Source organism: Capra hircus, chromosome 16, assembly GCF_001704415.2.
Source record: "Capra hircus breed San Clemente chromosome 16, ASM170441v1, whole genome shotgun sequence".
NCBI lineage: Eukaryota > Metazoa > Chordata > Mammalia > Artiodactyla > Bovidae > Capra > Capra hircus.
In genome coordinates this window covers 78,053,313-78,074,354 of record NC_030823.1, presented here as the reverse complement: position 1 = coordinate 78,074,354, position 21,042 = coordinate 78,053,313, and the positions used below count along the sequence as shown (strand labels likewise).

At 62.5% G+C, this 21,042-nt stretch overlaps 1 protein-coding gene across 1 annotated transcript; it reads right to left on the bottom strand.

Moving 5' to 3' along the window:
* Positions 3,065–19,559, bottom strand: C16H1orf106 (chromosome 16 C1orf106 homolog). The gene is made up of 10 exons (XM_018060836.1): positions 19,333–19,559; positions 16,115–16,263; positions 15,337–15,461; positions 14,929–15,045; positions 14,233–14,443; positions 9,628–9,681; positions 8,599–8,809; positions 8,263–8,436; positions 5,940–6,579; positions 3,065–4,658 (listed from the first exon to the last, which is right to left on the bottom strand). Exons 2-10 carry the CDS (start codon positions 16,167–16,169, stop codon positions 4,566–4,568), a joined length of 1,680 nt encoding a protein of 559 aa, XP_017916325.1. The 5' UTR covers positions 16,170–16,263; positions 19,333–19,559; the 3' UTR covers positions 3,065–4,565.

Sequence of the window (21,042 nt, the reverse complement as noted above, 5' to 3'; positions counted from 1 at the left end):
TCGTTCTAATGCAATTACCTCTGTGTTTGCTTGTACAGATGTGTGTGTGTATATATATACACACACACACACATATATATACACATACACACACACATATATATACACACACACATATATACACACACACACATATACACACACATACACACACACATATATATACACATACACACACACATATATATACACACACACACATATACACACACACACATATACACACACATACACACACACATATATATACACACACACACACATATATATACACACACAGGCAATGGCACCCCACTCCAGTACTCTTGCCTGGAGAATCCCATGGACGGAGGAGCCTAGTAGGCTGCAGTCCATGGGGTCGCTAAGAGTCGGACACGACTGAGCAACTTCACTTCACTTTATACACGTATATATACACTCACAGGAAGTCAGAAAAAACCTGAGTGGCCTTGAAGGCCATTGGGAACTAGCCCAACAGATATCTGGGGAAAGAACTTTCTAGGCCAAAAGAGCAGTCGATGCAAAAGCCCTGGCGCAGGACCACGCTTGGCCGGCAGCTGGAACAGCCCAGAGGCCCAGAGCCTGGATTGGGGCTGCAGGGGAGTGGCCAGTCAGGAAGGCAGAGCGGTCAGGAGCCAGGTCAGGAGGGCCTTCTGAAGCTGCTGCAAGGACAGTTGTGTGGATTCTGGCTTTTGCTCTGCGGAGGACAGAGCCCTAGGTAGGTTTCGGGTAAGACAGAATCACTCTGGTTGTTGGGTCGAGCCTAGAGAGACGCAGGGTGGTGGCAGGGGCGGGTAGAGGCGGCCGAGTCACATGGTAATAATCCAGGGGAGAGGAGATGGGGACTGGACCCGGGATGGTAGGAGTGAGTGGTCAGATTCTGTATCTGTGCTGAAGGCAGGCCCCAGAGGGAGAGTGATACGCTGGGTGTGAGTGAGAGAAAGACAAGCGCAGACACACTTGGGGCCTGAGGACCTGTGCAAGCGAGGCGGGGCAGGTCTGGGGCTGGCAGCGCAGCTGGGATATGCTGGGTCCGAGATGCGTGTGTGTGTGTGTGTGTGTGTGTGTGTGTGTGTGTTAGTTGCTCAGTTGTGTCTGACTCTTTCTGACCCCATGGACTGTAGCTCACCAGGCTCCTCCATCCATGGGATTCTCCAGGCAGGAATGCTGAACTGGGTTGCCATTCCATTCTCAAGAGGATCTTCCCAACCCAGGGATCAAACCCCAGTCTCCTGCCTTGCAGGCAGATTCTTTACTGTCTGAGCCACCAGGGAAACCCTTGAGACACTGACTAGGCACTAAACAGGAGATGTTGCTGTGGCTGGATTGAAGAGTCTGGAGGTCAGGACTGGGGTCGGGGACTTGCTGACACACTGGTGGTCTAGAGGTCTGCCTTGGATCTCCCAAACAGTGGAGAGCCCCAGGAGACATCCTGATCCCCATCCAGCTCCAGGCCCCTCAGGGAGGCAGGTCTGAAAAGGGACTGGTGTGCAGAGACCAGAGCTCTGACTGACCAGGCAGCCAGAAGTGGGCAGACTCGAGTCCATCCACGAGTGCCCAGCGAGGGCTGGGCCATCCAATACCATCCCATCTGAGGCATCGGGAGCCGAGACTCGGCCGGGTCCCAGGGTAACTCACCCGCCAAGTGAGGGCTCCCAGAGACGCGATCAGGCAGTCCCGAAAAAGTGATTTTGTTTAATTTTTGACGACGGTCGGGATGATGGTCAGGAGGGGAGTCCATTGGCACGCCTAGGCAACAGCCAAGTCAGGCTTCCAGAAAGGGCAGGCAACTGGCTGAGCGGTGCCAGCTTGGTCCGCCCTGGCCCGCCCTGGGAAGATGGGGACCGTCTGAAGGGCCCTGCCTCCCACCCCCTGCCCAAGAGCTGCTTACAAGCCTTCATTCAGGGCTCTCCCTGAATGGGGACGTTTCATTTGGAGGCGGCCTCCCGGCCCTCTGCCTCCAGGAGGCTGTACTGCTGAAATCCCCGAAGCCCCCAACCCTTGGCCCGATTCAAAGTCCTTGTCTGCCCTGCGGCTGGGGGGCTGAGTGCCCCGAGGTCTTCCCAGGTCCTGCCCGTTAAGCAGGAGGAAACCGCCTCCTGCCTCCGTCCCAGGGGAGACCCGGGGGCCCATGTCTTCCCGCCTCCTGTCCTGCCCGCTGGACTCCGGCGCTCCCTCTGCCGGGGCGCACCCACCTCGGCCCGCACACTGAGGTTCCTGACACCGGTCACCATTTCCCCGGGCCTCCCTCTTCACAGCACCCACAGCATGTGACTCACCCCGGCGGAAGGGGGCCAGGTCTGAGGTAGGGGGTCCAGAGAGCCGGCCGCGTCCCTTCGGAGCCTGCCCCTGCGTGGGGCGCCTCAGTCCCTGAAGCCCAGCCCCTCGGGCCTGGGGCACCTGCCTGGCCTGACCCGGGGTTGCTGTGAGGGCGTCGGAGGGAGCCCTCACCTGACGCAGTGCCTCAGCTCTGGGCCCACCCGGTCCTGGGATTGTGCCTCCAGAAGGCGTCGCTCCGGATCCAGAGCGGCCCCTGCAGGGCGGGCGTGGACCTGGCCCCCCTCGCCTCGCAGGTCACGTGGCAGTCCGTACTCCCAGCGGAGGACCCGGGACCCCCCCCACTTCCGGCTTTGGAGTCGAGGCACTGGGGCGTTACGCACAAGAGCCTCCACTCGGGGCGGTGGAGGAGCCCATCGCTGAGCCACGCCCATTGCGGGGCCACGCCCATTAGCGGGCACCGCCCACCGCCTAGCCACGCCCCTCGTCGAGCGCAGCCACCACTAAGCAGCGCCTATCACTGAACCACGCCCACTGCCGGACCACGCCCATCACCTCCTTGGGACTCCCAGGGGCTGCTGCGGCCCCATCCTCCCCAGGAAGGACCCTCAGAGCCCAGTTCCTTGGGCCCTGGTGGGGCGGCGAGGTTGGGGACGACCCAGAAGCTTTGACTCCTCCCATCCTGCCCAGGACACTTCCCACCAACCTGCTCCCCAGGGCCCTGGCCAGACCACCCTGGGCAGACCATCAGCTGGAAACTCGGCGCATAAGAACCTTCCTCACCAGCTTGGCCTCACAAAGCACAGTTTATTGGAGTATTTGGCACGGAAACCCCACATCTCCAGCCACACAGCCGAGAACACAGCCGCTTCTCAAGTGCAGCGGGTGTCACACGGGAGCAATAAGTTAACATGCGGGGCGCACACGTATGTGGGGTGCTAACCCAAGGAGCGCTGTGCTCCACGAGGACTGGGGGGTGGGTGGCTGTGCCCAGGTGGCCCCAGACTGGGAAGCTGCAGGCCAGGAAGGGCAGGGATGCAGGCTTCCCCGCAGGCCCCCTCCCTCTTCCTGACCCCTCAGCCAGGTGGCCCAGGCAATGGGAGAAGTGGGTCTCATCTGGGTCAGGATGTTAACGGGCCCTCAGGCAGTCTCCCCAGCTTCCACCCTGCAGATGGAGGACAACACGTGGGCAAAGTCAGCCTAGTGTGCCCCGCCCCTCCCGGCCTTGACTCAGCGGCTCTCTCCTGCGAGCAGGGTCCCCCATTTGGGGGTCTGACCAGGCAGCAGAGGTCCTACTAAGATAAGAGCCCTGGACCACAGATCAGCTTGGCACAGCCAGCTGCCAGGCCTCAAGTCTCAGTGCTAGGACAATTCAGTAACACCTGTAGGGCGAGTGTCCCATGTCTAAAGCCAGAACTTGCCCTCCTTTAAAAAGATCTGGTCTCAGGACAGAGGTACACGGGTGGGAGAAGCAGTGACACTCCCGCCCCCGGGGTAACGCCACAAGGGGCATCTTTCTAAAAGCAAGTGTGCAGTGTTGGTTCTTGGGACGACGACAAAAAGACGACAGCGGGTGGGGGCCTGCCAGTCCTCATGGGGCCCAGAGGAGGTGGTTAGCCCCTACCTGGGCCTCCTGATGCTCCGAACCAGAGAGGCCTCCTCGGGCCCGAGGCTCCTGGGCCTGGTTTGCGCTGGGGGCTGCAGGACACAGGTGCAGTGACCAGGGCCCCGCAGGGTCAGGAAAAGAGCAGGGCTCAGGAAGACAAGACTCCACCTGGACACACTGACCTTTAACCCTGCCCTTGGTGCGTGCATCACAGAGCACAATAGAGAGGGCAGGATGCGCCCAGCCTGGCACCCCTACGCCCGAGCGCTGGGAATCAGGGACAGGGAAAACGCCCCCAGCAGTAGTGGGGAGGAGGCCCTGGGGTTGTCCAGAGCACTGCGGGCTCTCGACGTGGCCCTCTCTGCTGCAGGCATCCCCTGCCACCCATCTGGGACATGGAGGGATGCCACTAGGCAGAGGCGAGGCCTCACATCCAGTAGGCCAGTCTCTGGGAAGTAAAGCATCCTCCTATCACAGGGATCGTGCGGACAAACCACAAACATGAATCCTTAGGCCAGGGCTTTTGAACAAAAACTGATTAAAAAAAAGTCTCAGCTCCAGGTCATCGACCTGCGATGGGGGAAGGGAGCTGAAGAGGGCGACGAGAGGGGGCGGCCGCAGCCCCAGCCCCGCTGGGAACCAGTTCCTTCCACCAGCCAGCCAGGGCGTCTGCAGCCCGGGGTTACACCTGGCTCATGATCTCGCCATTCTCAGGTACAAAAACTTGCACGGGGGCCCCCTCAGGCGATCTCCGGAGCACGCACACCGTGGGCACCTGTCAGGCCAGGAGGAAAGGAGAGGCGTGTGAGCTAGCCAGGTCGAGGTGTCAGGACAGCACACCCGGCCACCCCATCCTTGTCCCTGAAGGCTGCTGACCGGCGGCAGCACCGGCCCAGCCACCCAGCCCCTGCCTCCCCAGAGGCTCTCTGGGCCCAGAGATGGCCCTATCCATTTCCGCCCCAGTTCTTTTCAGGGTGTGACGGGCACCTTGACCTTTGCTCTGCCCCCCTCTCCTGGGCTCAGTTCTCATCACCCTCCCATCTGGCACATCGGGCTGCACTGGGCCTGGGCCAAGGACAGGTCCCAGCTCGCGGGAAGGGGAAGGCACTTCAGCTGGAGGGTGCGGCTGGGACCAGAGCCAGGGCGCTGCCAGGCCGGGGAGGCCAGCTGCGGCCCAAAGAACTGGGGGCGGGGAGGGAGGCCTGGCGGGGCCTGCCAGAACCCCAGGTCTCAGGAAGCAGCCTGTCGGGACTTCAGGAGCATGGCCCTTGCAGAGCCCTCTGTACCAGGGGGCAAGAACAAAGGAAGGCTCCTGCCTGGTGCCCTTGTTCCGTAGGAAGAAAAACTGGGCACAGAAACCAGGGCGGCCACCCTATCTCATGTTGGGGTGCTCCACCTACAAGCTGCCCACCAACCCAGCCCCTGGTCCTGGGTGACAGTAACACCTCTCATCTAGGGCTTACCATACAGAGGTCATTTCACACGCAGTACTGCCCCTAGTGGACGGGTCCTTTACTGCTCCCGCTTTACGGAAGGGGTGACATGATGGGAGTGTTGACTAACCAACCCCATCCTGACTGCTAAGCGGCAAGGCTGACTTGTACCAGGGCCTGGGCACTTAACCACAGGTCAGCTTGCTTCTCAGCTGGGTGATGGAAGGGGAGTAGGGGTGGGGAGGAACTGACAGGTGGCCACAGGTTCGCCTCCTGCAAACCCTTTCCAGACTGTCCTGGGGCCTCAAGTCAGGAAATCTGGGGGTGATTGGACTGGACATCGGATTACGAATAAAGGCCTGTCTGGTAGATCCTCAGTGGAGCCATTAGGGGGAGATGTTTTAGGTGTCCGGGAGGGTAACCTCCACCGGCGCACGTGGGCACGCGGTCTTGAGCAGGCAAACTTTGGAGGCCCCGAGGGGAGTCTCCCCAGAGCCGCAAGGAAACATCCGGGGGCTGTTCTTCCTAGCTGAGGGCTGCCGGGCCCCCGGACTGCTGGCTCTGGGCTCTGCGCTGGGCCAGCAGGGACCGCAGGACCCGGAGAGCAGGGCCGGGGCGCGTACCTGTCCGCGCGGGGCGGGCGCGCGCACAAAGCTGTCGGCGCCGGGCGGCAGGCTGCGCACGCGGAACGCCCCCTGGCGGTCCAGCGAGTGGGGGCGCGCGCTCCGGAGCCGGGCCCGCTCGTGCCACGACTTGAGCTCCTCGGACACGGCGGCCTTGCTGAGCCCGCGGCCCGCGGGGTGGTCGCGCAGCGAGGGCGTCCGGGCCACGCGGCCGTGGGCGGGTGGCGGGCGCTGCCAGCGCGCGGGGGCCGCGTCCTCGCCGCGGCCCGGGCCCCACTCGGCCCACTGGGCGGGCGGCGGGCGGCCCTCCGCCAGCACCACGTAGCGCGCAGCCCGCAGGCAGGCGGGGGGCGGCCGGGGCCGGGGGCCCGCGGGGCCGCGGTGCGGGCGGGATGGCGCGGGCGGGGAGAGGGGCCGCAGGAAGGAGATGTCGGGGCTGCTGCTGCCGGGCGGAGTGGGGTGCGACAGGCTGGACGCTTCGGAGCCGCTGTCCTCAGAGCACGAGTGGCAGGCGGCACGCGGCGCGGGCGCGGGGCGAGCGCAGCAGGGCTCCGGCGCCGTCACCGTGTAGTAAGTGGGGCGGCGCCGCGGGAGGGCGCTGCGACCCCGGCCGTCGGGGCCCGCGCGGAAGGGGTCACTCCTGCAGGGAGAAGGGGGGGCACTGAGTCAGCCGTGCCTCTGACGGTCTGGGGACCGAGGCATCGCCCGGCCCACCTAGCGTCCTACACGCCCCTCCGGCACCCCACCCCCTCCTGCTCCACTGCATGGCCAGCCCGGGTTGGGGGCGAGGAGGCCACAGCTGCCTCCTGGCCTCCGCCATCTCAGGTGCAAGCGGTCCAGTGGCATTTCATCCACACGATCTGTCCGGGCGGACACTGGCAAACATCTGAGATGAAGGCCTGAAACTGGCCCCGGCACCAAGACAAGCTCATCAAGGGCAGAGAGCCCAGGGCTGAGGTCAAGGGAGAAATACCTGGGGCCTGGACTTCAGCCTCCAGACTGGGAGAGAGTGGCTTCTGCCCGGCGAGGGGCTCTGTATGGTGGCCCCAGCCAGCTGGGACAGCCGCCCTCCCCGGGACACCAGCCCAGGAGAGCCAGCCGGTCAGGAATCCACTCTGCCACTGCCAGCCCCTCGGGAGCAAGCAGGCCTGCCCATCCAGAGGGGATGCCTTTCACTGATCTGCACACAGGCCGTGTATTAAAGGCCCGGGTGTGTACGCTGGAAAATGCGCTGCTGGACTTCAGTGCTGCCCACGGGAAGCTAACCTGACATGAGAACCCAGCCACATCCTGAGGCTGCCTTGGACCCCTGGGAGGGCGTGGCCAACACTGCCCCCCATCCCTGGCTCACTGATCCAGCAGTGGTCACTGAAACCAGCCCCAGAGGGCAGAGGACTCAGAAGGGAGGGCGCAGTGGGTGCTCATCGATCATGGGTTCTGTATCTGTGGATTCACCTGCTGCTCGAATGCATCTGTAACTTCCAAATCAACACTCCCAGACTTTGGTCACGTGTGGACACACACAGGGTGGTGAAGATTCTGAGCTGCCCAACAGGCTCTCCAGGCTGAGACCTCAGTTCTCACCCTGCACACAAAGGCCCTTTCCACAGTCTATTTAGCGTCATGCTTTCGTGTTTTTATGCCTCTGCAGGTGATTTCACAGATTAAGTCGGCCCTGAAGCTGGTGCTACAGGGCTGTCTGGTGTCCAGAGCATGAGGAAGCTGGGGCGTGATTCATGGAGAAAACACGGGTTAGATGAGCTCCGTGTGGGTGTTCGTTCTCGGGCTGCTGGCCCCGAGTTCAGTGGTATATATTAGATAAGGTGTGTTTCAACAGAAACTCCATAAAACAAGTTTATGTGTCGATCCACTGACAGGCCAGCAGCTGTGACCCTGTGTCCCAGGGAGCAGTGGTTTGTGGTGACTTCACAGGACATAACTGCCCAAGTAGTGAGAATCAACCGGACATCAACTGAAAACGTGAACTGTCCATTGTCAGGGACCAATACCAAAACAATCACAGACCACCGCAAGAGTCCCTACCAAGACACTATCTCCCCCCAACAAGACAGTCTTCTGGATGGGGAGAACGGTCATGCAAAGAGACAACACCGGAGTCTCTGGAAGAAAACAAGTTGCTTCGTAAGTGACTTGCCCTTAGCTTTGCCCGCTGGGGCGCAGCCTCTGCTGAGAGGTGCCTGAGAAAGAGTCTCAAGGAGAATCCACTACACAAGCCCCGTGTCACCCACGGGTGTCCCACATAGCCCTGGGCGCTGCCACCCTCTAGACTCTCCCGGGATGTCTGGGGGGGCCTGGCTCTTACCTCAGGGGCTGCGAATGGCCCCTCCTGCCCTGCATGTCAGGGGTGGCTGGGGCACTGGTACGGCCCTGCCGCTGCCCAGGAACACTGCGGATGGGGACCACACAGTAGGAGGCGGGCTCCAGCAGCCACAGGCTGGAGGCGCTCGGCCCATCCTGCGGGGTGCTGGCTGGGCTGCTGGAGGTGGAGGGGTTGGAGATGGGTCAGCAGCAGGAATGCCTCCACCCAGGGATGCCAGCCCGCAGCATCACACGGAGGAAAGCCTCCCACACCAGTGCCCAGCCACGCCCCCTCCCCCAGATCCCACCTGCCCCCAGCCCTCCCTTCCTCTTGCCTGACCTGGACTCGCTTCCAGCCTCGGAAGACTTCCTGGGCTTCTCATAGGGGTGGTCCAGACTCGTCTCCTTCCAAGGGCTGTTCTGGATGGGGGCCCGCTCCAGGCCCCCCATCTCAGGGCCTGCTGGCTGCAGCCCCTCAAGGCTCTGGGGCGGGAGAGGCCGGGTGGGTGGATCTGGGGCCTCTGGGGGCGGTTTTGGCACTTGAGGTGCCTCTGCAGGTCAGAGAAACCCGGTGAGAGCAGCGGCGGGGGAACCGGCCCAACTAGAACCTCCACAGCCTGCTCCCTGCTCTCCCTCCCTTGGCTGTTTGTCCGGCTGTGCCAGGCCATGGCTCTGGGCCCAGATGCTCCAAGACACTTTCTTCTCCATTGTCCAACTGTGCCAGGCCATGGCTCTGGGCCCAGATGCTCCGAAACACTTTCTTCTCCTTTGGGACTCACGCCCTCACGGCTCCATGTTACACCTGCCTCCTCCAAGAAGCGCCCCCATACCCGCAGATTGACTCCTGGCTCAGACTCCACTTCTCTCCTTTGCTCCTGCAGCTGACCTCCCGTTTCCCTATTTTCATTGTCACGCTGTGCCCGTGTGTGTGTCTTCTTGACCGGCCTGGGCCCTCCCCTGGGCGGGACGCCCCTACCCCCAGCATCGTTAGGGTTTGTAGGCAGGGTGCTCAGCCTATGAACTCATGCTTATTCCCTCGGTTTTGCCCTGTTTTCACAAAGGGCAGCAGCTGTGGCGGACAGCTGAGGCTGCGAACGGTGAGCACTGAAGCAAAGGCTGAGTCTTAGGCCACAGCAGGGGCCCGGCGCCCAAGGCTCTGCGGGACTTACCTTCCCGCCGGGGTGACTGAGCGCCTGCACCGGTGATGGGCTGGCCGTCCCCACGGCTAGGAGGTGCGCGTGGGACTCAGCAACCCCATGGAGCAGACTCTGGGCCCACCCTGCGCCCCTCGCCCCCCAGCTCACTAAGGGAACGTTCCAGTAAACTCACGCAGGAGCCCAGCTGACAAGAATCCCGAAGCCCCTCTCACCTTCCTCCCGGGGCAGCCCGTCCGACAGGGAGCTGTCATCCGAGGCGCTGAGCTCTGGGGAAGCCAAAGGGGAGAGGAGCGGGTGAGGAACACCCCCTGCTCTGCTGGCGACCCGCCTGCCCCTCCCCTCCTGCGGGCACTCCATCAGGAAACACCAACCGGAGCTCAGCACCAGGCTGGGCGCCACTTTATTACTGGGAAGGAGAAAGAGTCAGAAGACGGGCTGAGGAGACGGGAAGTCTGCTTTTAATGCAGGCCCTGTCACTAGCTTTGCAGCCTCAGAGAATCTGTCAACGCTCTGGGCCTCCACTTCCCCAGGCCCCTCGCTGGCAGGCTTTCCAGGCTGGGGAGGGCAAAGGCAGAGAGGGTCATTCTAGACTGCTGTAGAGATTTCACCTAATTTGCTATAGTCTTCTGCTACCACAAATACAATGCAACTCAAGGACCCCAAACCTGAGACCGACAGACGAGCAGCATGAGTGGGAGTTGGGACTCTGGGGTCCTGGGACAATTCAAGGGCAGCCTGGCTGGCTGAATCAGGGAGGTCCTTCACTGATGACAGGGCAGCCTCCAGAACTCACAGAGGGAGCGCGTCTGTATGGGCACAGCCCGGGGACCCAGGAGTCAGAGGACGTGAATTTGCTGCTGCCCCTGAACAAACTTCCCTGGTGGCTCGGATGGTAAAGAACCCACCTGCCAAACAGGAAACCTGGGTTCAACCCGAGTCGGGAAGATTCCCTGGAGAAGGGCATGGCAACCCACTCCAGTATTCTTGCCTGGAGAATCCCATGGACAGAGGAGCCTCATGGGCTACAGTGCATGGGACCGCAAAGAGTCAGACACGACTGAGCAACTAACACTTTCACTTTGAGTGGACTGAAACTTCAGACACTGTGTGTGTACCTAACACGACCCGGACGGAACTCACAAACCATTTTCAACCACGCTCGAGAACAAGGATGAGGACAAATTCCCAACGGCTAATATTTCTCTTGGGCTCCACTTAGTGCTTTGTACCCTGTGAGATTACATCTCTGTCTCCGTGTAATAGCTGAGGTCACAGAGGTGTGGATGAGCTGATAAAATAGCTCAGGTCAGTCTGGCATTAGGTGGCTGAGTCAGATTCACACCCAGACAGTCTGACCAGTCTGGCTCACCACCACTTACGGGCTCTGCTGTTAGCTAGCTTCTCGTGCAGAGGTCCTGACCCAGAAAACTTCAGGCTTTAGTTTCCAGCCATCTGAAAATTCTAACAAGGATTGACTGATGGCAGGCCTACGGGACAAACCCAGTTAATTGGCTGTTTTCATAAAGTTTCATTGAAACTCAGCTACGAGTTTCTTTACGTAACGTCTGGCTGCTTTCATGCTGTGAGGGCAGAGTTGGGTGGTGGTGACCCACACAGTACAGCCCAGGAGCCTCAGACCTGCTCTCCGGACCGCTACAGAAGCTTGTCAGTCTCTGCTCCTCGGTTTAAATGAAGTAGGGGGACTGGTGGTCCAGTGGTTAAGAATCCACCTTCCAGTGCACGGACACAGGTGTGAGCCTGTCGGGAAAGTGAGATTCCAGCTGCGACTGGGAAGAAGTGGACGAGCTGCAGTGAGGATCCAAGGCAGCCAGACAGAGTGTTGCTTTGTTTTGTTTTTTTAAAAGAAAAACAGTTGCAGACATTATTCCACTAATATATCACTCATTTAAAAAATGGACTGTAGCCCACCAGGCCCCTCATGGGATTCTCCAGGCAAGAATACTGGAGTGGGTAGCCGTTCCCTTCTCCAGGGGATCTCCCCGACCCCCAGGGATGGAACCCAGGTCTCCGGCATTGCGGGTAGATTCTTTACCGTCTGAACCACCAGGGAAGCCCAAATAAACGATACCTTTTTTAAAAAAAAGAAAAAGAAAAAAGCTGTTGGGGACATTATGCCGTCAACCTATCATCATTTTCTTAAATGATTAAAAAGAGAAGAACGAGAACCTTCACACAGAGTAGTTTGTAAACCGTGCCCCTGGACCAGCTCAGCGGACACGATTCTGAGCTTTAGGGTTCACCTGGGGAGACATCCTCCTCCTGAATCCTGCTTCCCAGCCTCTGATCTTTTACAGAAACCCGAGGAATCGAGACACTTCTGTTTCACCAGTGTCAGCTGGGGACACTGTGGGACCGCTCCTGTCACAGCCCAGGGGTGCAGCGGGGTGAGAGTCGTGTGTTTTGGGTTTGACTACATGGTCTGGGAAGAAAGCCATCCCCTGCCGTCAGCCCAAATCTGCATCATCAGAACCCCATGGACTGAGAGGAACAGTGCACAGGTAGGGAGCTGGAGGCCCCTGCCCGCCGCCGGATTACTCGTGGTTCCCGAGGGCTGCTCGCTGCTGTGGCCACACTGAGCCCCTGGCCCCGCAGCAGCAGCAGGACACCCCAGGCGGAGGGCAGTCACCCCACTGAACACCCTCCAAGCACCACCATCCACCCGCAGCCAACAGCTGCTTGTGGCTATTTTAAATAAAATGAAAATTTAGTCCCTCAGCCACACAGGCACAATCCAAGCACCCTACAGCCCCCCGTGGGTCTGGAAAGTTCCTGTCATCCGAGAAATTCTACTAGTGTTGCTAACAGCGGGCACTGTCCATCCAGAGGCGTCCCGAGCACCTGCTGCGTTAGATCAGCACCGGGGCATTTCTCCCAGGCCCGCTGTGGCAGTGAGTCCCACACGGGGCCGCTCCCCAGCGCCTGTGGAGGGCCAGCCAGGTCCCCTCACCTGGCACGGGCACAGTTGCTGGTGGAATGACCAAGAGGGTGGGTGGGTTTCTGTTAGTTTTCTGGTTAGTCTGTTTTCTTTTTCTCTGTTTAACTCAAAACACCTTTCAGCTGCTGCTGCTGCTAAGTCACTTCAATTGTGTCTGACTCTGTGCAACCCCATAGACGGCAGCCCACCAGGCTCCTCCGTCCATGGGATTCTCCAGGCAAGAGTACTGGAGTGGGGTGCCATTGCCTTCTCCACACCTTTCAGCTAGTAATTATCAACTCCTCTCTACTTCCTTGTTTCAGGGCGAGCTGGGCTGGGCAGAGGAGCCACAGGGCAGGAACTACTTGTCTCCAACCACCCCCTCCTGGGCTCCCAAGAGAGGACGCTGGAAGCCAGGACCTCGGCCTTGCCAGGACAGGACTGCGTGCGGAGAGCAGGCCTGTTTCTCTGATCAGGAGGGTGAAAGCACTGTTGTGCTGGTCCCTTCCCCATGGCTCTGTCCCCCCTGGGCTGCATGCCTGCCTCCATCTCCCGGGCCCGCTGGCCAAAGCCCCAGGCGTGTCCTGGCCTGCTCTGCACTCCCGACAAGAAGCGTCATCGTCACAAAGGTGGCAGCGGAGCAACACCCCACACCGCTCCCTGCCCACACCGCAGGCCCGTGGTCAGGGCCCCGGGATGGAGCAAGCCCAGAAGGGATACAGGAGGCGCTGAGACACACAGACGGGACGCGGCCGCTCCCCACCGGCCCAGTGGGCCCTCGGGGCTCCGGCGCCGGTCAGCTGCTGCCTTCCAAGGGGAGGCCGCGTCCCGGGTGCGGTCGGGAAGTGAAGGGGCTGGGGGCCTCTCCCCTCAGAGCCGGTCTGCCTGGGGGTCGCTGTCCAGCCCTGCCGGCTCCCTGTCTCCTGGCTCTACCGGGTCAGCCGGCACATGGAGGTCCCCCCTCCTCACCTGCCCCCTACTCCTGGCTGTGGGGGACCGGCAAGGTGTCTGGCCCACCCTTTCCCCCCTGAATTAGAGGCGATGCGCGGTGGCAGGGAATCCTGAGATGGTATGGAGACTGTCTGCCTGCCGCACCGCCATGGGGCCCGCACACGGACCAAGACTTCGGGCTCCGCGGGTGCCCTGGCAGGAAGCCCACCCTGAGGGGCGGGGGTGGGGGCTGGGGAGCCTGGTGAGGCCTGGAGTCCAGGTCCATGCAGAGCCACCGGCTCTCAGCAGGCCCGGGGCCCAGGAGAGGCCTGGGGGAGTGGCGCCCAGGGCCAGAGGCCCCAGGGATGGATCGGAAGGGAGGCCTCCAAGGGCCGACCCGACGAGCGGGGCTTGGGTCAGGAGAAAGAGAGAGCCGTGCTGAGGGCCCAGAACCTCCCGTCAGGAGAGGCGCTGGGCTGGACCAACTGCCGTCCAAGGACTGGTCTGGGCTCGGGGACTGGCCTGAGGCTCAGTAACTAGAGAGCAGGGGCCGCTCCCAACCCGGTGGGCCTAGATTCCGCAGCGCTTTGGGGATGGCGGGTGGGCGGGTGGGGCTGGACTTCCAGCAGAGGCATGGGCCCTGAAGCGGTCCCCTGGACAGACAGGCTCAGAACGGGACCTCGGGAGCGCCCACAGCGGGCAGCAGAGCCTCACGCCACCCACGCGGTGGGCTGGGGGCAGCAGGGCTGAACACGCCGTGGAGACAAGCGGACAGCCTGCCAGGCCCCTGTCCAGGCGGTGTACTTCAAGCAGGAAGCAGAAGGGAGGAGCGTGCTCTTTTCTAAGTGCGGAGGGGTCTCGGGGAGAGGGGTGGTCCTGGGGAAGGGGGTGGGGCCGGCTGAGGTCGGGGCGGCCCCGGGAGGGCGGTGCCCCCCCCGGGACGGGGGCTCACCTGGGCCCGGCGCAGGGCCGGGTGGGGGACGCCCCTGCCGCTCGCCCAGGCAGCGCTGCAGCTGCCGCAGCTTCTCCTCCTCCAGGCGCACCGCGTGCTGGCGCTGCCGGCGCACCTGGCGGCCCAGGTTCCCCTCGCGGCACAGGCGCCGCGCCGCCTCGGCGATCTGCAGCTGCAGGGCCAGCTGGCGCTCCAGGCCGCTCAGGGGGTCCTGGGGGAGGAAGCGATCAGCGATCCCAGGCAGCCCCCCCACACCCGCCCTGGGACCCAACCGGCAGCCTCGAGCCAAGCCCCGCGGGGGCAGGGGCCGAGGTGGACACATTCCCGTCCAACGGTCCAACGGAAGGGCAGACGAGCCCAGGGGCTCCGCAACCCCTCACAGCACAGGGCGGGCCGAGGGCGGGATCCACCTCCACGGCTCTCCACCCGGGCTGAGAAAGAGGAAGACAGGCCGGGGCCGAGCCATCAGCCTGTCCAGGCGGCTGCCCTTTGGCCCTTGGGGGGACTGGCCCAGCGTCCTCCCTTGAGGCCTCGGCCCTTCCAGTTCCTGCCCAGGCAGGGCTTCCGAGACCCCTGTGGGTGACTCGTGGGCGGGGCCCCTCGTCCACCGGGAGCCAAGGGCCTCGAGCGGTGGGGCGGTGGCCTGGGGACAGGGCCGTCCACCTCCGGGACCCAGGATGGCGCCGGCAGACTCACCTCCCTGTGCAGGGCCCACTCGTCCAGCTTATAAGCGGCTCCAATCCTGCGGCGGACCTTGGGGGCCTTCTCCCCGGGTTTGAGGGGAAACTCCGCAGGCAGGATGCCAGTCAGCTCCTGCAGGGGGGATCGAGGTCGCGCCAGGCGGCTCTCACAGGCCCAGCCCTGGGCGGAGCACGGTCCAGCAGGCGTGCGTGGCCCATGCCCACCCGGCCCCCGCCACCTCCGCCCGCCCTGCATCCAGGGCTGTCCCTCCTGCTCCCCGGGGCCGGGCCTCTGCACGGGCCGGGCCTTGGTGCCCTGGGCTCCTCCCCCGTGCGGTGCTGTCGGCCCCCCCAGGGAGAGCGGCGGTGGGGCGGAGCCCGACCCCTGACTCTCAGCCCCACCCCGCAGCCGAGCGGCCCTCACCGCCTCCCGCAGGCAGAGCCTCCTCAGCTCCTCCAGGCAGGCTTCCAGTCGCTCCTCCAGGGCCCGCTGCTGCTTCCGCACGGCGTGGGTCAGCTCCTTCCCGGGGGACACCGGGCTGTCCGGGCCTGCTGGGGACAGGGCCACGTGCTCAGGGGGGCTGGTCCCGGCTGCCTCCCTGCCCGCCCCAGCCCGGGTGGTGATGCACACGCGGGCTCACAGTCTCAGGCCTGTCCAGACTGCGGGCCGGCTGCCACGGCGCTGTGTCACAGCCGCAAACCGGCTCGTCTCCCGCCACCCAGTGGCCCATGACCGCTCAGAGGACGGGCGGCCCCACCAGCCTGGTGCGGGGCGGCCGCGGTCAGGGTTCACCCTTCCCATCCCACCCTCCATCCACGGCCGCTGACCGCTTTCTCTGTTTCTCCCCCTCTCGCTGTCACACGCAGGCACACACACCACCCACACCTCTTGTCTCTGGTCCTCCATCCAGACCAGTCCCCACTGGGCCCACCAGCTCACACAGACCAGAGCCTCAGCCCCTCACCCCAACCAGATAAGATTTTCCAGCTTCTGAGGGATCGTGGAGCCAAGGGAGAGCACTGCAGATACTTGCCCAGACAGGACCCATGCTCCCGGCCAGACCCCCAGCAAGGAAGGCCCTCCAGCCCGCCCGGTGTCTGCCCTGCAACCCTCGGGGCCCAGAGCCCCGGACTCGTGGACTTGGGGAATGGAGGCATCGGGGGCTCGGGGGCTCGGGGACTGGGGGGCCTGAACCACTCACCTGAGTGCAAGATGATGCCGCTGTCTGTGTCGCTGACCTCGTCCTTGCTGTCCATGGCGGGCTTCTGGGAGGAGGGGGCGAGGAGGAGGAGGGGCCGACACCCTTCCCAGCCCAGGCCAGCACACGGAGGTGGCCTGGAGTTTCCCCAGCTTTTAAAAGAACAACAAAAAATGACAGCGGTAAAGCCCCGAGCTTCCAGGCAGAGCTGATTAGTCGGCTGCGTGAGGGCGGGGCCTCGGAGTGGCGACCCGGCCTCTGGGGGAGGGAGTCTGGGGATGGGGCGGCCTTGGTGCTGGGGTGACCCGGCCCTGGGTGGACTCTCAGCCCAGCCTAGACAGCCACCGCTGCCCCCCGCAGAGAAGCCTCGAAGCCCGGGGGGTGACAGCAGGGCGGGCCCCGGGGACCATGACACCAGGCAGAAAAACCGTAAGGAGAGCGAAGGGAGGGGATGAAACGGGGAGGACAAACCTGCGAGGGCAGTGTCCATGCCAGGAGGCACACCGCGCCCACTGCCCCGTGGGGAGGGCGCTGGCACGCAGCCAGGCCTGCGTGTGTGCCCACAGCCAGGCCCCCTGCTCTGTCTGCACCAGGCCATCCATCCGAAGGCAGGTGCCCAAAGCCTCCCGCCAGCTCTGGGCTACCCATGACCCCTGAGAGACCCCTCGGAGGGGAGGAGACCAGGGCATCACACCCTCAGCCAGGAGAGACACCGCATGCGCATGTGTCTGTCTGTGGGTGTCTGTGTATGGGTGTGTGTGTGTCTGTGTATGGGTGTGTGTGTGTGTCTGTGTATAGGTGTCTCTGGATGGGTGTGTGTGTGTGTGTCTGTGTATGGGTGTGTGTGTGTCTGTGTATAGGTGTCTGTGTATGGGTGTGTGTGTGTGTGTCTGTGTATGGGTGTGTGTGTGTGTGTCTGTGTATGGGTGTGTGTGTGTCTGTGGGTATCTGTGTATGGGTGTGTGTGTGTCTGTGTATGGGTGTGTGTGTGTCTGTGGGTGTCTGTGTATGGGTGTGTGTGTGTCTGTGTATGAGTGTGTGTGTGTGTATGGGTGTCTCTGGATGGGTGTGTGTGTCTGTGTATGGGTGTGTGTGTGTGTGTCTGTGTATGGGTGTGTGTGTGTCTGTGTATGGGTATGTGTGTGTCTGTGGGTGTCTGTGTATGGGTGTGTGTGTCTGTGTATGGGTGTGTGTGTGTCTGTGTATGGGTGTGTGTGTGTGTATGGGTGTGTGTGTGTCTGTGGGTGTCTGTGTATGGGTGTGTGTGTGTCTGTGTATGGGTGTGTGTGTGTCTGTGTATGGGTGTGTGTGTGTCTGTGGGTGTCTGTGTATGGGTGTGTGTGTGTCTGTGGGTGTCTGTGTATGGGTGTGTGTGTGTCTGTGGGTGTCTGTGTATGGGTGTGTGTGTGTGTCTGTGTATGAGTGTGTGTGTGTCTGTGTATGGGTGTGTGTGTCTGTGTATGGGTGTGTGTGTGTCTGTGGGTGTCTGTGTATGGGTGTGTGTGTCTGTGTATGGGTGTGTGTGTGTCTGTGTGTGTCTGTGTATGGGTGTGGGTGTCTGTGTATGGGTGTGTGTGTGTGTGTCTGTGGGTGTCTGTGTATGGGTGTGTGTGTCTGTGTATGGGTGTGTGTGTGTGTCTGTGGGTGTACGTGTGAGTCTTCGTGTGTATGTGTCTGTATATGTGGGTGTCTGTGTGTGTCTATGTGTCTGGGTATGTGAGTGTGTGTGTATTTGTCTGTGTGTGTGTGTATATGTGTCTCAGTGTGTGTGTGTGTGTGTGTGTGAGCAGAGGGTGAGCAGAGCGGAAGCTGCCGAAGCGCAGGTATAGGCAGGTGGCAGCCACCCTGCCTGCCTGGCCCGGGAGCGCACGTGCAGCTCAGGAGTGCTCCCAGGTGAGCGTCCACCGGGACCAGCAACCACCCCACCCCTGCGGGCGGCTGCTGTCCCCACAGCGCCCGCGGCTGCTGGCTGGAGCGGGGGTGGGGAGGCCGGGTGGGGCCCGGCAGGCGGCCTGGAAGGAGAGCCAGCCACCTCCTCACTGAGTCAGCCATTGAGCAACAGTCCAAAAGTCCTTCCGAGTTTCTGTCTGGAGCTTATCCTGCCTCTCCTGGGGGCATGCCGCGGCGCGGCAGAGGTGGGCTGGTCAGCTGTGGGGAGGAGGTGGCCTTGGAGGCTGCGCCCCGAGCAGGGCAGGTGTAGGGAGAGACCCTGCCTAGCAGGCCAGGGAGCACCCCGCTGTCCACGCACAGCCTGCAGACCCACATCAGAGCACGGCCGGCAGAGTACCTTGGGCATCAGCTAAGTCTAGCCCTAAACCAATGTGTGCCTGCAGGTCGGAGTTCCGGTCCTCCAAGGAGGCCTAGAGGAGGCACAGTGGGACCATGTGGGCCCTCTGCAGAGATGCCTCGGAGAGCAACCGATACCAGGGCACACAGGGTGAGCTACCTCTGCCCGGCCCGTCCTTCCCAGATGCTCCTTCCTCCTGGAGCTGGAGCCGGACAGAGGGCAGGCAGCTCCCCTGACCCGCCCTGTCCCCCACGTCCAGCCTGAGCCTCCCCAGAGGCTGGGCTCAGCCTGGCCTGAGCGACGAACCGAGGCTATCTGGGTGAGCACGCCTGCTTGGTCAGGGGAGGGAAGCCATCAATTAGTCACACTTACTAATTAATTATTAACCACTCAGGAGTCGCCCTGGGAAGCGGTGACAACTCGGCCGGCTTCTCAGGCCCCTGTGCTGTTGTGGGGAGCAAGCGGGGATGGTGGGGACTGAGGGCATGGGCTGGCCGGACACTCCCCTTGGAGCCCCGACTCTCCATTCAAGGTCAGGGGCGGGCACTCTGGGCCCCCCAACTCGAGCACGGACCTCGGTGCCCGGGATTCAAGCCTGGGTCCTGCCGCTGCCGCTGGGATCTAGGGAGCTCACCTCACCTCACCCGCTGGGGCCCCGTTCTCACCAGTGAACACTGGACGGCACCCCAGCTGCTGATCACTCCCCGCCCTGAACGTGAAACTCTGGGCCAGCGCCAGGCTGAGACAGAAGCCTCAGCCGTGCAGCAGTCCCTCCGGAGGGGCCCCCCAGCTGCAGGGACCCTGCGGTGGGGCCTCGTCTCAGCCCATGAGCACCCCCGCCCCCTGTACCCCAGACATGAGCAGGGCCCACGGCCGCGCTCCCGGGCAAGCTGGCTCCTCGCCCCAAAGACCCATGCCGGCTGCCTCGCCTCACCTGCGTCCAGGTTTCTGTCCAGGCGTCAGGGAAACACCCCCTGGTCCCAGTCAGGGGGCTGAGTGCCAGGCCGCCCCGCACTCCGACCCAGGGTGGCTCCGCGAGCTGACGGCCGACTGCTGGCCCTCCCTGGGGCCCGCCCGCGTCCCTCCCAGGCTGCCGGGCCAGGGGAGCCAGGTTACTTGTTCCGACTTGAGTCAGAGGGAGGAGCGGTGAGCAAGCCCTTCCCTGCACAAATCCTGCCGCCCAGGCAGCTCGGGCCTCTGCACTTCCGGGGGCAGCGGGGGATGGGACCAAGGGCTCCCCGCAGGAACCCCAGGAGAAGGCAGCGGGGTCGGGCCTTCAGGGCCTCCAGGGCCCCGCCCGACCCCAGGTTCCCAACCCTCACAGCTCCCTCACGCACGCGGGAAATGCGAGCAAGAAGGCTGCACGCTGACGAGACGGGTCCCTGCTCCCCTCACTGAAGTGGGGCCCAGGCCCAGCCAGGTTAGAAGCCCCAGGCTGGGCCATGGCCCTGGAACTCCAAGCGGGGAGGCTCCGGGGTCCCAAAGGAGGCCAGGCTGTTCCCTCCTCTGACCCCAGACGTCTCCCGCCAGGATCATCAAGGCCACACCCGCCCTCTTTGTCACTGACATCCCCAAACACCGGGGGCCAGAGCCCAGAGTGGAACTTCATGAACCCCCGGGTCCCCACCCCACCAACCCTCAGGCAAACCCAGCACTGTTGGAGTTCAGCCTGTTTCATCAGGGAAGCAGAGCCAGGGCAGCCACTGGTCCATCCCCAGCAGGATGAAGGCCTTCCCTGGTGGCTCAGCTGGTAAAGAATCCGCCTGCAAGGCAGGAGACCCTGGTTCCATTCCTGGGTCGGGAAGGTCCCCTGGAGAGAGGAATGGCTGCCCACTCCAGTGTTCTGGCCTGGAGAATCCACGGACTGAAACAGCCTAGCAGCTTACAGTCCACGGGGTCGCAGAGAGCAGGGACGACTGAGCGGCTAAGCACACAAGCACAGCATGGGAGGAAGAAGGGGACAGGTGCTGCCCATGCAGAGACCCCGCAGGGCTGCCCCCAGCACCTCCCTCCCCGCCACGGCCCTCGCCCCGGGGTCCCAGCACTACACACATTTCCAGATGGCTCCCCAACACCCAGCCCCCAGCCCACCTCCCCAGCCCCCGAACCCAAAGGCCACCTCCCTCCCCCAGCCCCCTGGGAAGGGACAATAGAGGACGTCACCCCAAGCATCTCCCACAGAGCCGTGTCAGGACACAGGCAGCCCCTACTGCCCCACACACCCCCCAATGCCCCTCACGTTGCTGCACACACCCTCTATCCAAAGTGCGAGCTAGCACCCTCCAGGCTGATCACCCCTGTCTTTCCCAGGCCGAGGCTGAGGGGCTCCAGCAGGGGGCAGCCCCCTGTGCTGGGGGGCCCACCCTGGGTCCCCGGAAGCGCCGGCAGCCCCACCCCTGTGCCTCCCCATCCCCTCCAGGCCTGTCAGTCTTCCCACAACAAACAGAGGAGACCCTGAGGCACACCCACCTGGCCCATCCCCCAGCAAGGGGAGGTGATGGAAGCTTCTAGAATCAGCTTGTAGCATATTTTTTAATACATTATTTAAGATGAAGAGAATCACTAAGAGAATCAATTATAATGAAATGCAGTTCTAAAAACGAGACAACATAGTAAACGATACATGTTTCTCTATTAACATTAA

Bases quoted from the DNA above. Each gene is read 5' to 3' on its own strand.
- C16H1orf106 (XM_018060836.1), bottom strand. From the start codon at position 16,169: ATGGACAGCAAGGACGAGGTCAGCGACACAGACAGCGGCATCATCTTG. The intron at 15,046-15,336 runs GTGAGGGCCGCT...TCCCCCCTGCAG, and splicing joins GGCTCTGCCTGCGGGAGGCG to GAGCTGACTGGCATCCTGCC. The intron at 8,810-9,627 runs GTGAGAGGGGCT...TCTGACCTGCAG, and splicing joins CGGGCTGCCCCGGGAGGAAG to AGGCACCTCAAGTGCCAAAA.